Here is a 14,152-nt window from a genome sequence, read left to right as displayed (position 1 = left end):
TTGGGAATAGGCCAAGGAGTGGGATAGCTGGGTCAAATGGTGGTTCCAGTCCAAGTTTTCTGAGGAATCTCCATACTGTTTTTCAGAGTGGTTGCACCAATTTGCAACTCCACCAGCAATATATGAGTGTGCCTTTTTCCCCACATCCACACCAACACTTATTACTGCTTGTGTTCTTGATAATAGCCATTCTAATTAGAGTTAGATGAAATCTTAGGGTGGTTTTAATTTGCATTTCGCTAATTACTAGAGATGATGAACACTTTTTCATATATTTGTTGATCACCTGTATATCTTCTTCTGTGAAGTGTCTTCCCAGTTCCTTAGCCCAGTTATTGATTGGGTTCTTTGTATTTTTAGTGTAAAGTTTTTTAAGTTCTTTAAAAACTTTGGCAACTATTCAACATGGAGGCGGAGGTCAATAAGCTTGAACTGATGTTCCAGAAAGCTGACTCTGATCTGGATTACATTCAGTATAGACTGGAATACCAACTCAAGACAAATCATCCCAATTCAGCAGGCCAGAAAAATCCAGTTACAGTCTTAAAGGATTTGTCTGCGATAAAATCTCTCTATCAAACTTTATATGCACGTTTTAAACCAGTTGCTGTTGAGCAGAAAGAGACTAAGAGCCACATTTATGCTACTTTGAATAAGACTATGACCATGATACAAGAACTACAAAAGCAAACAGACCTGGAGCTGTCACCACTGACTGAAGAGGAGAAAACTGTGATAGAGCAATTAAAATCTCACATAACAGACTTATGAAGAAATGGACTTGCAAAAGGAAACTAATGAAGAGATCTGTTCCAGAGAAATTTAGGACAATGTCTTGTTAACACTTGATTATTAGAGGTGGGGGGCTGGTAAAGGAGAAGGAGGTTTGGCTTGAATGACAGGGTATGATGCCTTTAATCTGAGTGGAAATTATAAGAGCAGATATTATTTGTATAAAATTTAGCTGAAAAAAATAAAAGGAATGGGAATGTAGGGATTTAAATATATATTTACATATATACCCTTAGTTTTGTAGTTTTAACTAAGGAAGTCCCTTAATATTATTTTGGACCTGTTTTCTTTTTGTGTAGTTGAGATAATGTAGATATTCTGTCTTGTCATAAAATAATGTTTATGTATATTTCAGGAGTCAATGTGTAAATGAGTATGATTTAGAAAGTAAAGAACAAGCAACATTAAAAAAAAAAAAAAAAAAACTTTGGAGATGAGTACTCTGTCTGAAGTGTGTGTGGAAAAGATTTTTCTCCCACTCTCTAGGCTCTCTTTTCACATTATTGATTGTTTCCTTTGCTAAGAAAAAGCTTTTTAGTCTGAATTCATCCCATTTATTGATTCTTGCTTTTATTTCTTGCACTATGGGAGTCTTGTTAAGGAAGTCTGGTCCCAAGTCAATGTGATGGAGATTCGGGCCTACTTTTTCTTCTATTTGGTGAAAGGTCTCAGGACTAATTCCTAGATCCTTGATCCATTTTGAGTTGAGTTTTGTACAGGGTGAGAGATAGGGGTTTAATTTCATTTTACTGCATATGGATTTCCAGTTTTGCCAGCACCATTTGTTGAAGAGGCTATCTTTTCTCCATTGTAAGTTTTTGGCATCTTTGTCTAGTATGATATTACTGTACTTATGTGGGTATGTCTCGATGTCTTCTATCCTGTACTATTGGTCAACCTATCTATTTTGGTACCAATACCATGCTATTTTTGTTACTATTGCTCTATAGTAGAGTTTAAGGTCTGGCATTGTGATACCTCCTGCAACACTCTTCCTGCCAAGGATTGCTTTGGCTATTCTGGGTCTTTTGTTCATCCAGATGAATTTCATGATGGCTTTCTCTATTTCTATGAGAAATGCCATTGGGATTTTAATTGGAATTGCATTAAATCTGTATGGCACGTTTGGAAGAATGGCCATTTTGATAATATTAATTCTGCCTATCCAAGAACACAGGAGATCTTTCCATCTTATAAGGTCTTCTTCAATTTCTTTCTTTAATGTTCTGTAGTTTTCATTGTAGAGGTCTTTCACTTCTTTGGTTAGATTGATTCCCAAGTATTTTATTTTTTTCAAGGCTATTGTGAACAGAGTTGTTTTTCTCATTTCCCTCTCAGATGTTTCATCACATATGAACAAAAATGGTTTAGATTTATGCATGTTGATTTTATATCCTGCTATTTTGCTGAATTCATTTATGAGGTCTAAAAGTTTTCTGGTGGAGATTTTTGGATCCTGTAAAAATAGAATTATGTCATTGGCAAATAGTGACAGCTTGAGTTCTTCTTTTCCTATTCGTTTCCCTTTAATTTCTTTGGTCTTTCTAATTGCTCTGGCTAGTAATTAAAGACGATGTTGAATAGAAGTGGTGAAAGAGGGCATCCCTATCTTGTTCCAGTTTTTAAAGGGAATGCTCAGTTTTTCTCCATTAAGAATGATGTTGGCCATGGGCTTAGCATAAATAGCTTTTACAATGTTGAGGAATGTTCCTACTATCCCTATTTTTTCTAGTGTTTTGAGCATGAAGGGGTGTTGTATTTTGTCAAACAATTTCTCAGCATCTATTGAAATAATCATATGATTCTTAATCTTAAGTCTATTGATGTGATGAATTACTTATTGATTTCCAGATGTTGAACCAACCTTGCATCCCTGGGATTAACCCCACCTTATCATGGTGCACTATCTTCTTTATATGTTTTTGTATGCAATTTGCCAGAATTCTGTTAAGGATTTTTGTATCTATATTCAGCAGAGAAATTGGTCTAAAATTTTCTTTCCTTGATGTGTCTTTCTCTGGTTTTGGTATCAGAGTGATACTAACTTCATAGAATGAGTTTAGAAGGGTTCCCTCCTTTTCTATTTCCTGGAATACTTTGAGGAGTATTGGAATGAGTTCTTTGAAGGTCTTGTAGAACTCAGCTAAGAATCTGTCGGATCCTGAGCTTTTCTTGGTTGGTAGGCTTTTGATGGTTTCTTCTACTTCATTGCTTGAAATTGATCTGTTTAAATCTTGTATGTCCTCCTGGTTCAGTTTGGGTGGATCATATGTCTCTAGAAATTTGTCTTCAATACTCTCTATTTTGTTGAGATATAGATTTTCAAAGTAGCTTTTTATTATCTTATGTATTTCAGTGATGTCTGTCATGATAGTTCCTTTTTCATTATGAATTTTAGTAAATTGAGTTTTCTCTCTCCTCTTCGTTAGTGTGGCTAAGGGTTTATCTATTTTGTTTACTTTTTCTCCATTTATATGTTTTTGGCTCCTTTGTCTAGTATGAGGTAACTGTATTTTTCTGGGTTTGTCTGTGTCTTCACTGCTGTACCATTCGTCTGCCTGTCTATTTTGGTGCCAATACCATGCTGTTTTTGTTACTATTGCTCTGTAGTATAGTTTAACGTCTGGTATTGTGATACCTCCTGTTTCACTTTTTCTACTTAGGATTGTTTTGGCTATTCCAGGTCTCTTGTTCTTCCAGATGAAGTTCATGATTGCTTTCTCTATGTCTATGAGGAATGTCATTGGGATTTTAATTGGAATTGCATTGAATCTGTATAGTGCCTTTGGTAGAATGGCCATTTTGACAATGTTAATTCTACCTATCCAAAAATATGGGAGATCTTTCATCTTTGAAGGTTTTCTTCAATTTCTTTCTTTAGTGTTCTGTAGTTTTCATTTATAATAAATTCCTATGAACAAAATCGCTGGGTCAAAGACTTTTCATACAGATCTCCAAATCATCCTCAAGAAATCAATTTATACTGAACCAGTTGTAAATGCTAATTCTTACATCTTTAGAAAAATATTGTCCAGTTCCTTGGCCCATTTATTGATTGGGTTCTTTGTATTTTTGGTGTAAAGTTTTGTAACTTCTTTATAAATTTTGGAGATAAGTGCTGTATCTGAAGGGCATGTGGAAAATATTTTCTCCCACTCTGTAGGCTCTCTTTTCATATTATTGATTGTTTCCTTTACTGAGAAAAAGCTTTTTAGTTTGAGTTCATCCCATTTATTGATTCTTGGGTGGGGCGTGGGGGTGAGAGAAGAATGGAGGAACTTTACATACAGGGAAATGAGAGAGGGGGTATGAAAAATGGTGGAATGAGACAGACATCATTACATGTATGATTACACAAGTGGTATGAATCTACATCTTGTACAACCATAGAAATGAAATGATGTACCCCATTTGTGTACAATGAATCAAAATGCAGTCTATAAAAAAAAATTTTTTAAATATTGTAAGTCATATTATTTTAAGTTTTTACATATGTACTTCATTTTTATACCTTTATTACATATGCAAAATCAATTAATTTAACAAGCATTAATGTTAGTAAATTTGCACTCAGGACTCACCATTTGTACCAAAGTGGCAACATAATTGGTATCATCTTTTAAATGTATCTTCTCTTAATTATATAATAATTAACATAGATTTATTTTAGTTCTTATGTTGTTAACCTTGTTAGGGAAATGTCAGGCAAAATTGTTAGCATAAAATGACCGAGCCAGGTGCAAACGTCATGGATCAGCAAAGCCTTTATTCAGCAGTGGAGTCATGCATCTGGTGGACTGACTTTCCTGATGGAAAATAAGCCACTGACCAAAGGAGGAATCTGTGCTTATATATGCCAGACAGAGAGGTGACTTAATTATTGACAGAGTGTGTTAGTTTGGGCATTCAGGAAACAGGTTTGTGAGAATTTGAAATTTGTTTGTAGTGGGCAATATTTTTACTTGGGGAAGAATGGAGGGTCTGGGGTCAGCATTCCGCGCTTATCTCTTTCCCTTTGGGATCCCATTTTACTGTCACTGGGAAAGAATTTATTTGGGGAAGCATCCATGCCTTAACTTCCTCCCAGAGACTGTCATTTTAGGCTTGATGGATATCTCCTCCCAGGGATGGTCTTGTCACTGGGTGATGTTTGCTTCCTTCCCAGGGATTGTCCTGTCACTGGGAAAGGATGTGTTGGGAAAGGATCAACACACTCTCCCAGGCCATATTATTTGGGGTTTGTCATTTTGGGGTCTCCCAGTCTTCCTCACTCTCTTCCCAGGCCATATTATTTGGGGTTTGTCATTTTCAGTATCTTACAAAAATAGTTATGAACCTATAGATTCTTTAAGAAGAACTCTATATTTTCCTGGTTAACTTTTTTTGCATAATAAACCAACTCCAAGGCCTAGAAGCTTAAAAAAAGCCCACCATTTTATTCTATTCCTTGATTTTATGAGCCAAGAATTTAGAGCTTGGCTAGATGATCCTTCTGCTCCATGTGGCATTGATTAGTGTCCTTAAATGGCTGCAGTTTTCAACTGAGCTGGACTTGAGAGCCACAGATGGCAGCACTCACATGGCTAGTGCCTGGGTGGATGGATGCAAGGCTCGGTGTAGTTTCTCTTGTGCCAGGCTAGCTCATACGTGGAGCAAGGGTGCAGAGTCAAGACCCAGACTCTGGGAGTTGGGTGGAAGCAGGATTGTGGTGAGCAGCCTGCAAACTTGTTTATTGGGGGAACAGCTATACATTTTATAGGTTTTGCCCAATCACAATGCGCCACCAGGAATCAGACCACCAGGTTCCTATACTGCTTTCCTTGGTAACACTGAGTCAACTTGGGGCCGTTGTTTACTTTCCTATTATCCGAAGCAGAATGCTCCTCCTCGCAGGTTCACACACTTTTTTTTTAAATTTATTTTTATTGTAAATAAATGGGATACATGTTGTTTCTGTTTGTACATGGAGTAACAGCATACCATTTGCATATTCATACATTTACATAGGGTAATGATGTTTGATTCAATCCGTTATTTTTTTCCTTCGCCCCCACCCCTCCCACCTCTCTTTTCCCTCTATACAGTCCCTCCTTCCTCCATTCTTGCACCCCTCCCACCCCCTATTATGTGTCATCATCCACTTATCAGTGAGATCATTCGTCTTTTGGATTTTTTGAGATTGACTTATCTCACTTAACATGATATTCTCCAATTTCATCCATTTGCCTGCAAATGCCATAATTTTATTATTCTTTATAGCTGAGTAATATTTCCATTGTGTTTATATATATATATCACAGTTTCTTTATCCATTCATCAATTGAAGGGCATCTAGGTTGGTTCCATAGTCTGGCTATTGTGAATTGAGCAGCTATGAACATTGATGTGGCTGTATCTCTGTAGTATGCCGATTTTAAGTCCTTTGGGTATAGGCCAAGGAGTGGGATAGCTGGGTCAAATGGTGGGTCCATTCCAAGTGTTCTAAGGAATCTCCACACTGCTTTCCAGAGTGGCTGCACTAATTTGCAGCCCCACCAGCAATGTATGAGTGTACCTTTTTCCCCACATCCTCTCCAACACCTATTGCTGCTTGTATTCTTGATAATCGCCATTCTAATTGGGGTGAGATGGAATCTTAGTATAGTTTTGATTTGCATTTCTCTTATTACTAAAGATGATGAACATTTTTTCATATGTTTGATGATTGCTTATAGATCTTCTGTGAAGTGTCTGTTCATATCCTTAGCCCATTTGTTGATTGGGTTATTTGTATTCTTCGTGTAGAGTTTTTTGAGTTCTTTATAGATTCTGGAAATTAGTGCTCTATCTGAAGTATGATTGGCAAAGATTTTCTTCCACTCTGTAGGCTCTTTCTTCGCATTGCTGATAGTTTCCTTTGCTGAGAGAAAGCTTTTTAGTTTGAATCTATCCCAGTTGTTGATTCTTGCTTTTATTTCTTGTGCTATGGGAGTCCTGTTAAGGAAGTCTGATCCTAAGACAACAAGGTGAAGATTTGGACCTACTTTTTCTTCTATAAGATGCAGGATCTCTGGTCTGATTTCAAGGTCCTTGATCCATTGTGAGTTGATTTTTGTGCAGGGTGAGAGACAGGGGTTTAGTTTCATTCTGTTGCATATGGATTTCCAGTTTTGCCAGCACCATTTGTTGAAGAGGCTATCTTTTCTCCATTGCATATTTTTGGCACCTTTGTCTAGTATGAGAAAATTGTATTTATTTGGGTTTGTGTCCGTGTCCTCTATTCTGTACCATTGATCTACCTGTCTATTTTGGTGCCAATACCATGCTGTTTTTGTTACTATTGCTTTGTAGTATAGTTGAAGTTCTGGCATTGCGATACCCCCTGTTTCATTCTTCCTGCTAAGTGTTGCTTCAGCTATTCTGGGTTTCTTATTCTTCCAGATGAATTTCATGATTGCTTGCTCTATTTCTGTAAGGTACGTCATTGGGATTTTAATTGGAATTGCATTGAATCTGTATAGCACTTTTGGTAGTATGGCCATTTTGACAATATTAATTCTTCCTATCCAAGAACATGGGAGATCTTTCCATCTTCTAAGGTCTTCCTCAATTTCTTTCTTCAATGTTTTGTAGTTTTCATTGTAGAGATCTTTTACCTCTTTGGTTAGATTGATTCCCAAGTATTTTTTTTTTTTTTGAGGCTATTGCAAATGGGGTTGTTTTCCTCATTTCCCTTTCAGTTGTTTCATCACTTGCGTATAAAAATGCTTTAGATTTATGTGTGTTGATTCTATAGCCTGCTATTTTGCTGAATTCATTGATGAGGTCTAGAAGTTTTCTGGAGGAGGTTTTTGGATCCTCTAATTATAGAATCATGTCATCCGCAAATAGTGACAGCTTAAGTTCCTCTTTTCCTATTCGTATTCCTTTAATTTCTTTGGTCTGCCTAATTGCTCTGGCTAGTTTCAAGGACAATGTTGAATAGAAGTGCTGAAAGAGGACATCCCTGTCTTGTTCGCATTTTTAAAGGGAATGGTTTCAGTTTTTCTCCATTAAGATGATGTTGGCCATGGGCTTAGCATAAATAACCTTTACAATGTTTAGGTATGTTCCTACTATCCCTATTTTTTCTAGTGTTTTGAGCATGAAGCGGTGTTGTATTTTGTCAAATGCTTTTTCTGCATCAAATGAAATAACCATATGATTCTTATCCTTAAGTCTATTGACATGATGGATTACATTTATTGATTTACGAATGTTGAACCATCCTTGCATTCCAGGAATGAACCCCACTCGATCGTGGTGCACAATTTTCTTAATATGTTTTTGGATACAGTTTGCCAATATTTTGTTAAGGATCTTTGTATCTATATTCCTCAAGGATATTGGTCTAAAATTTTCTTTCCTTGATGTGTCTTTTCCTGGTTTGGGTATGAGGGTGATATTAGCTTCATAGAATGAGTTCGGTAGGGTACCCTCCATTTCTACTTCCTGGAATACTTTGAGAAGTATTGAAATGAGTTCTTCTTAGAGGGTCTTGTAGAACTCAGCTGAGAATCCGTCTGGTCCTGGGCTTTTCTTGGATGGTAGATTTTTAATGGCTTCTTCTATTTCATTGCTTGATATTGATCTGTTTAAATTATGTATGTCCTCCTGGTTCAGTTTGGGAGGAGCATATGTCTCTAGAAATTTGTCAATGTCTTCGGTAGTTTCTATTTTGTTGGAATACAGATTTTCAAAGTAGCTTCTCATTATGTTCTGTATCTCAGTGGTGTCTGTCGTGATATTTCCTTTTGCATCATGTATTTTAGTAATTTGAATCTTCTCTCTCCTTCTCTTTGTTAGTGTGGCTAAGGGTTTGTCTATTTTGTTTACTTTCTCAAAGAACCAACTTTTTGTTTTGTCAAATTTTTGAATAGTTTCTTTTGTTTCAATCTCATTGATTTCAGTTCTGATTTTAATTATTTCCTGTCTTCTACTACTTTTGCTGTTATTCTGTTCTTCTTTTTCTAGGACTTTGAGCTGTAATGTTAGGTCATTTAGTTGTTGACTTTTCATTGTTTTCTGGAATGCGCTCCATGCAATGAATTTTCCTCTTAGTACCGCTTTCATAGTGTCCGAGAGATTTTGATATATTGTATTGTCATTTTCATTTCCCTGTAAGAATTTTTTATCTCCTCCCTGATGTTTTCTGTTATCCATGTTTCATTCAATAGCATATTATTTAGTCTCCAGGTGTTGGAATAATTTCTGTTTTTTATTTTGTCATTGATTTCTAATTTCATTCCATTATGATCTGATAGAACCCAAGATAGTATCTCTATTTTTCGCATTTACTCAGGACTGCTTTCTGGCATAACATATGGTCTATTTTACAGAAGGATCCATGTGCTGCTGAGAATAAAATGTATTTGCTCATTGATGGATATTCTACGTATGTCTATTAAGTCTAAGTTACTGATTGTGCTATTGAGTTCTATGGTTTCTTGTTTAGTTTTTGCTTGGAAGATCTATCCAGTGGTGACAGCGATGTGTTAAAGCCAGAATTATTGTGTTGTGGTCTATTTAATTCCTGGAATTGAGAAGGATTTGTTTAATGTACATGGATGCACCATTGTTTGGGAAATAAATATTTATGATCGTTATGTTTTCCTGATTTATGATTCCTTTAAGCAGTATGAAATGTCCTTCTTTATCCCTTCTGACTAACTTTGGCTTGAAGTCCACTTTATCTGATATGAGGATGGAAACCCCCACTTTTTTACTGAGTCCATGTGCATGATATGTTTTTTCCCATCCTTTCACCTTTAGTCTGTGGATGTCTTTTTCTATGAGATGAGTCTCTTGAAGGCAGCATATTGTTGGTTCTTTCTTTTTAATCCAATCGCCAGTCTGTTCTTTTGATTGATGAGTTTAGGTCATTAACATTCAGGTCAATAACAGGGTTATTATTGAGATATGATTTGTATTCCCAGTCATTTGGTTTTATTTTTGGTTTTTAACTTGACTTGGTTTCTCTTTTGATTGCTTTCTTCTGTAAAGTAGTTCGTCCCTTTGCCGACTTACATTGTTGTTTTTCATTTCTCCTCATGGAATATTTTGCTGAGAATGTTCTGAAGTGCAGGCTTTCTCTTTGTAAATTTTTTTAACTTTTGTTTATCATGGAAGGATTTTATTTCATCTTCAAGTCTGAAGGTTAGTTTTGCTGAGTATAATATTCTTGGTTGGCAACCATGTTCTTTCAGAGTTTGAAATACATTGTTCCAGGCCCTTCTAGCTTTTAGGGTCTGGGCTGATAAATCTACTGATATCCTTATTGGTTTCCCCCTATATATAATCTGATACTTTTCTGGAGTTTTCAAAATCCTGTCTTTATTTTGTATGTTAGGCATGTTCACTATAATGTGCCTTGGTGTGGATTTGTTGTAATTTTGTGATTTGGTGTTTTGTACATCTCTTGTATTTGATTTTCCATTTCATTCTTCATGTTTGGGAAATTTTCTGATATTATTTCATTGAATAGTTTGTTCATTCCTTTGGTTTGTATCTCTGTGCCTTCCTCAATCCTGATAATTCTTCAATTTGGTCTTTTCATGATATCCCATAGTTCTTCAAGGTTTTGTTCATGCTTTCTTAACATCTTCTCTGTTTGGTCAACTTTATTTTCAAGATTAAAGATTTTGTCCTAAGCTGAAGAGATAGCTCCCCTTGGAGAGTGCTCACCTAGCATGCGCAAGGACCGTGGTTTGAATCCCTGGATTTTCAGATGGGGCAGAGACAAAAAAAGATTTTGTCTTCATTGTCTGAGGCTCTGTCTTTCAAGTGATCTAGTCTGTTGGTGATGCTTTCCATTAAGTTTTTTATTTGGTTTATTGTTTCCCTCATTTCAAGGATTTCTGTTTGTTTGTTTTGAGAATTTCTATCTCTTTGTTGAAATGATCTTTTGTTTCCTGCAGTTAACTGCTCTTTCAACTGCTTATTGGAGTGATCATTCATTGCCTGCATTTGCTCTCTTATCTCATCTTTTGCTTCACAAATCATTTTAAATAAGTATATTCTGAACTCCTTTTCTGACATTTCTTCTACCATGCTGTCATTGGATTCTATTAATATAGAATCTTGGTTTGTTTGGAACATTTTCTTCACTTGTTTTTTCATGTTGTTCACGTATCTTCCCCTCTAGCAGTGCAGATCTGGGGTACTGGAGTTTCCCCCCTATAGGTTTATAGTGACCCTACAGGTTTCCAAAACCTCTTCTTTAAGGGGGAGATCAACATTACCAGCGCCCAATACAGACAATATGCAGCCCTAAACCAAATAGTCCCTATGAAGATGTTAAAAATATTGTTATAATAAACAGAGAGGATGAGTTCAATTATTATCTACAGTATAACAACTAGATTTTCACTGAGGTCTACAATTTCTAATGGTGGACAAAGAGGATGGAGAGGGGTGTAGGATGTACCTGTTAATGGGATAAGAAAAGAGTATATAGAAGTTCTAGATCATAGAAAGTGTGAAAGCGTAATCAAAAGAAGTTGTTTGTGAGCTGCGGAGATAGCTCAGTTGGTAGAGCGCTCGCCTCGCAAGCACAAGGCCCTGGGTTCAATCCCAGCACCACAAAAAAAAAAAAAAAAAAAAAAAAAAAAAAAAAATCCCCAGCACCACAAAAAAAAAAAAAAAAAAAAAAGAAGTTGTTTGTTAGCATGAGAAAATGGAGAAAGAGACTCTGAGGAAACAGGTGAACAAAAGGAAAATGGAGCAAGAAAAATAAAGAAATAAAAATAAAAATTTTCCAAAAAAAAGACAAAAACATCTGCACTGTAACTGTCATATAGTATTCAAATCTCCATGTCTTCAGGAGCCTGATGCATGAGAGATACCTGATGATGAGATTCCAGTCTCCAGCAGGCATCTCAGGATGGGATTTGCCCCACCTGTAGATGGGAGCTTCCGCTTCCAGGATAATCCAAGATGGCCACACTGGCTTCCAAATATGGTGGCAAATGGGGAGCTGCAGCTGAGGGCATGGGCATGGTCAGCCTGGGGTCCTGGAAGTAGGGTGTAGTTGGTTGGGCTGAGGGGTCCTGGATACGTGGCTTGGTCAGTCCAGCCAGGGGTCCTTCAGGTCCTGGCTGTTATCTCAAAATGGTGGCAGTCATGTGTAACCAAACCTGTGGGTACTGTGACAGTGGACTTCCAGGCGACAGGCAGTTGGTGATCTGCTGCAGATCTACAGTTGGTCTGCAGGCTACAGGTGGACAATCTGCAGGAGGACCACAGGCGGTGGGTGATGAGTAGGTGAAAGGCAGGTGATGGTCAGGGAAGAGGCGGGCAAATGGGCAAATGGCAGATGATAGGTGCCAGTCAGTGAACAATCTGCACTCAAAAAGTAGTCAATATGCTGGCAGACTACAGGTGATTACAGTGGACAAATGGGGTAAACAGCAGAAGATTGATAAGCAGCAAAGACTGATTCACAGAGAAAGAGATATCCTCTGCTTGAAACTCGAGTTAAAGAGCAACAAGGAATGCAGCCACCCTCTAGTCCGCCATCTTGGATCTCCTAGTTTTGTCCTTATTTTCTATGGTAGTTTTCCTCATATACCTGGTAATACTTGACTGCATGCCCTTGATTAAGAGCAGAGGAATAAAAAGGGAATTAGTTCCTTCTATATTTGCATGCATGTGGGGCATGCAAATGAGGCCTATCAACTGAAATTCTTGTGAGTTCATCTAGATGGGTCATTTTTTCGAAAAGCCCAGCTATTGATATATTTTAGGTATTTCCTCCTAGTCTGGTGAAATTTCCAAGTCTTCTACTATCCTGATAAGGGTGAGTCTAGTTGCCAAAGATTGATTTTAAATGTCCTTCAAAGGCCATGTGTTAAAAGATTTACTCCCCAGGGTGGAACTATTGGGAGGTGGTGGAACCACCAAGAGATGGGACTAAATGGGAGGACTTTTGGTAATTGGGAGAATGGTGCTGAAGAGGATCAGAAGACCCTGGTTTCTTCCTCTTATTCTCTTTTACTTCCTGGCCATGAAGTGAGCAGTTCTGCTCTGCCACATGCTCCCTGCCATAATGTGTGGCCTTGCCACAAGCCCAAAGTAACAGCACCAATTGATCATGGTCTGAAACATTCAAAACTGTGAACCGAAATAAATATTTTTTCTTTTTAACTTTCTTACCTCAGATATTTTGTTGTAGTGATGGAAAGCTGACTAACACGTGGGTTGACTGTGTTCAGGAAACCAATGAAGGAAGAAGACTTGGAGTATCAGCATTCAGCATTCAGTTAAGTATATGGTCACTCATTGCCCCTGTTTTGGGCATAGAACTCAATGTACCTTCAACTTTGAATGTAACTCCCCTCTCTGCCAGCCCTGGCACTTTCCAATCTATAAACAAACTTGCAAAACCACTCTAGAATTGCTAGACTGCTATACATTCAAAGGCAACTTAATTTCTACAAATTTTGTGAAGTTTATTGGTGTATAAATGTTTATTGGATAGCATAGCAATTCATGGGGTTGAAAATCAGAATTTGATTTAGTTTATCTGATTCTTCTGAAATTCAGTGTGTTCAACTCTAAAATAGAAATGAAGAGTATCCACCTCTTAGTTTTATTGACAGAATTAAATGAGTTCAAAAAGTGCTTTAAATACTGCATAATATTTAATAAGTACCAAATAAGTGTTAGGAATTAGAATTAAAATGCAAATCAACATATTGACATTAAATATTTTCAAGTACAGATCCTTAAGATAACTTTTATATAGTATTTATACAATTTAATTGCCTTACATACCATTGAAAAACTTAACCTTCAAAAAAATTGGCACTCATGTAGGAAATTTTAAAGATATTTATAACAATTTCCAGTTGGCATTTATTTACTTCCAACTTAAAACTCTGTGTATGTGATTTAATGAAACTAGTATGTTATTAACAACAAACTAAGCCACATGCAATACTTCCTTCATTCTTGGTGACTCATATTTTAAACAATTACCTGTTCTTTTAGTAATTAAAGCCAATCAATGTTTTTGCCTTTCTGCTATCAAAATGAATTCCTTTTTATGTCTTTTTTTTTTTTTTCCTTTTTATGTCTTATTGCTTAATTACAGGATATAAATCTTCCCTGCTAATAAAAATGTTTCACCAATTGAAAACCAACATTGCTTTATCTCTTTCCCATTTTCTGGTTGAAAGTTGCCTTTTCATAGCATGAAGCAAGAGTGACATCTGGTGATCAATAAGTTTATCACATATAACTATGCCCTTGGAATTATTCTATTTATGTTTTAAGGCTTCTGTTTAAAAACTGAAAACTTCTGGTACATACTTCACATTTTACAAGCTCCAAAAGTTGTTTT

At 36.6% G+C, this 14,152-nt stretch overlaps 1 protein-coding gene across 1 annotated transcript; it reads left to right on the top strand.

The window, feature by feature from the left end:
- The first annotated feature begins 405 nt into the window (after positions 1-405).
- LOC124987622 (spindle and kinetochore-associated protein 2-like) lies at positions 406-873 on the top strand. Its single transcript, XM_047556921.1, has one exon. It carries the CDS (start codon positions 406-408, stop codon positions 769-771), a length of 366 nt encoding a protein of 121 aa, XP_047412877.1. The 3' UTR covers positions 772-873.
- Positions 874-14,152: the final 13,279 nt, after the last annotated feature.

Source organism: Sciurus carolinensis, chromosome 6 (genome assembly GCF_902686445.1).
Source record: "Sciurus carolinensis chromosome 6, mSciCar1.2, whole genome shotgun sequence".
Taxonomy (NCBI): domain Eukaryota; kingdom Metazoa; phylum Chordata; class Mammalia; order Rodentia; family Sciuridae; genus Sciurus; species Sciurus carolinensis.
Note: the sequence above shows the minus strand (reverse complement) of the source record. Positions and strands in the feature narration are given on the sequence as shown.

What these genes read in the sequence shown, in the direction of transcription:
- LOC124987622 (XM_047556921.1), top strand. Translation starts at nt 406, where the DNA reads ATGGAGGCGGAGGTCAATAAGCTTGAACTGATGTTCCAGAAAGCTGAC.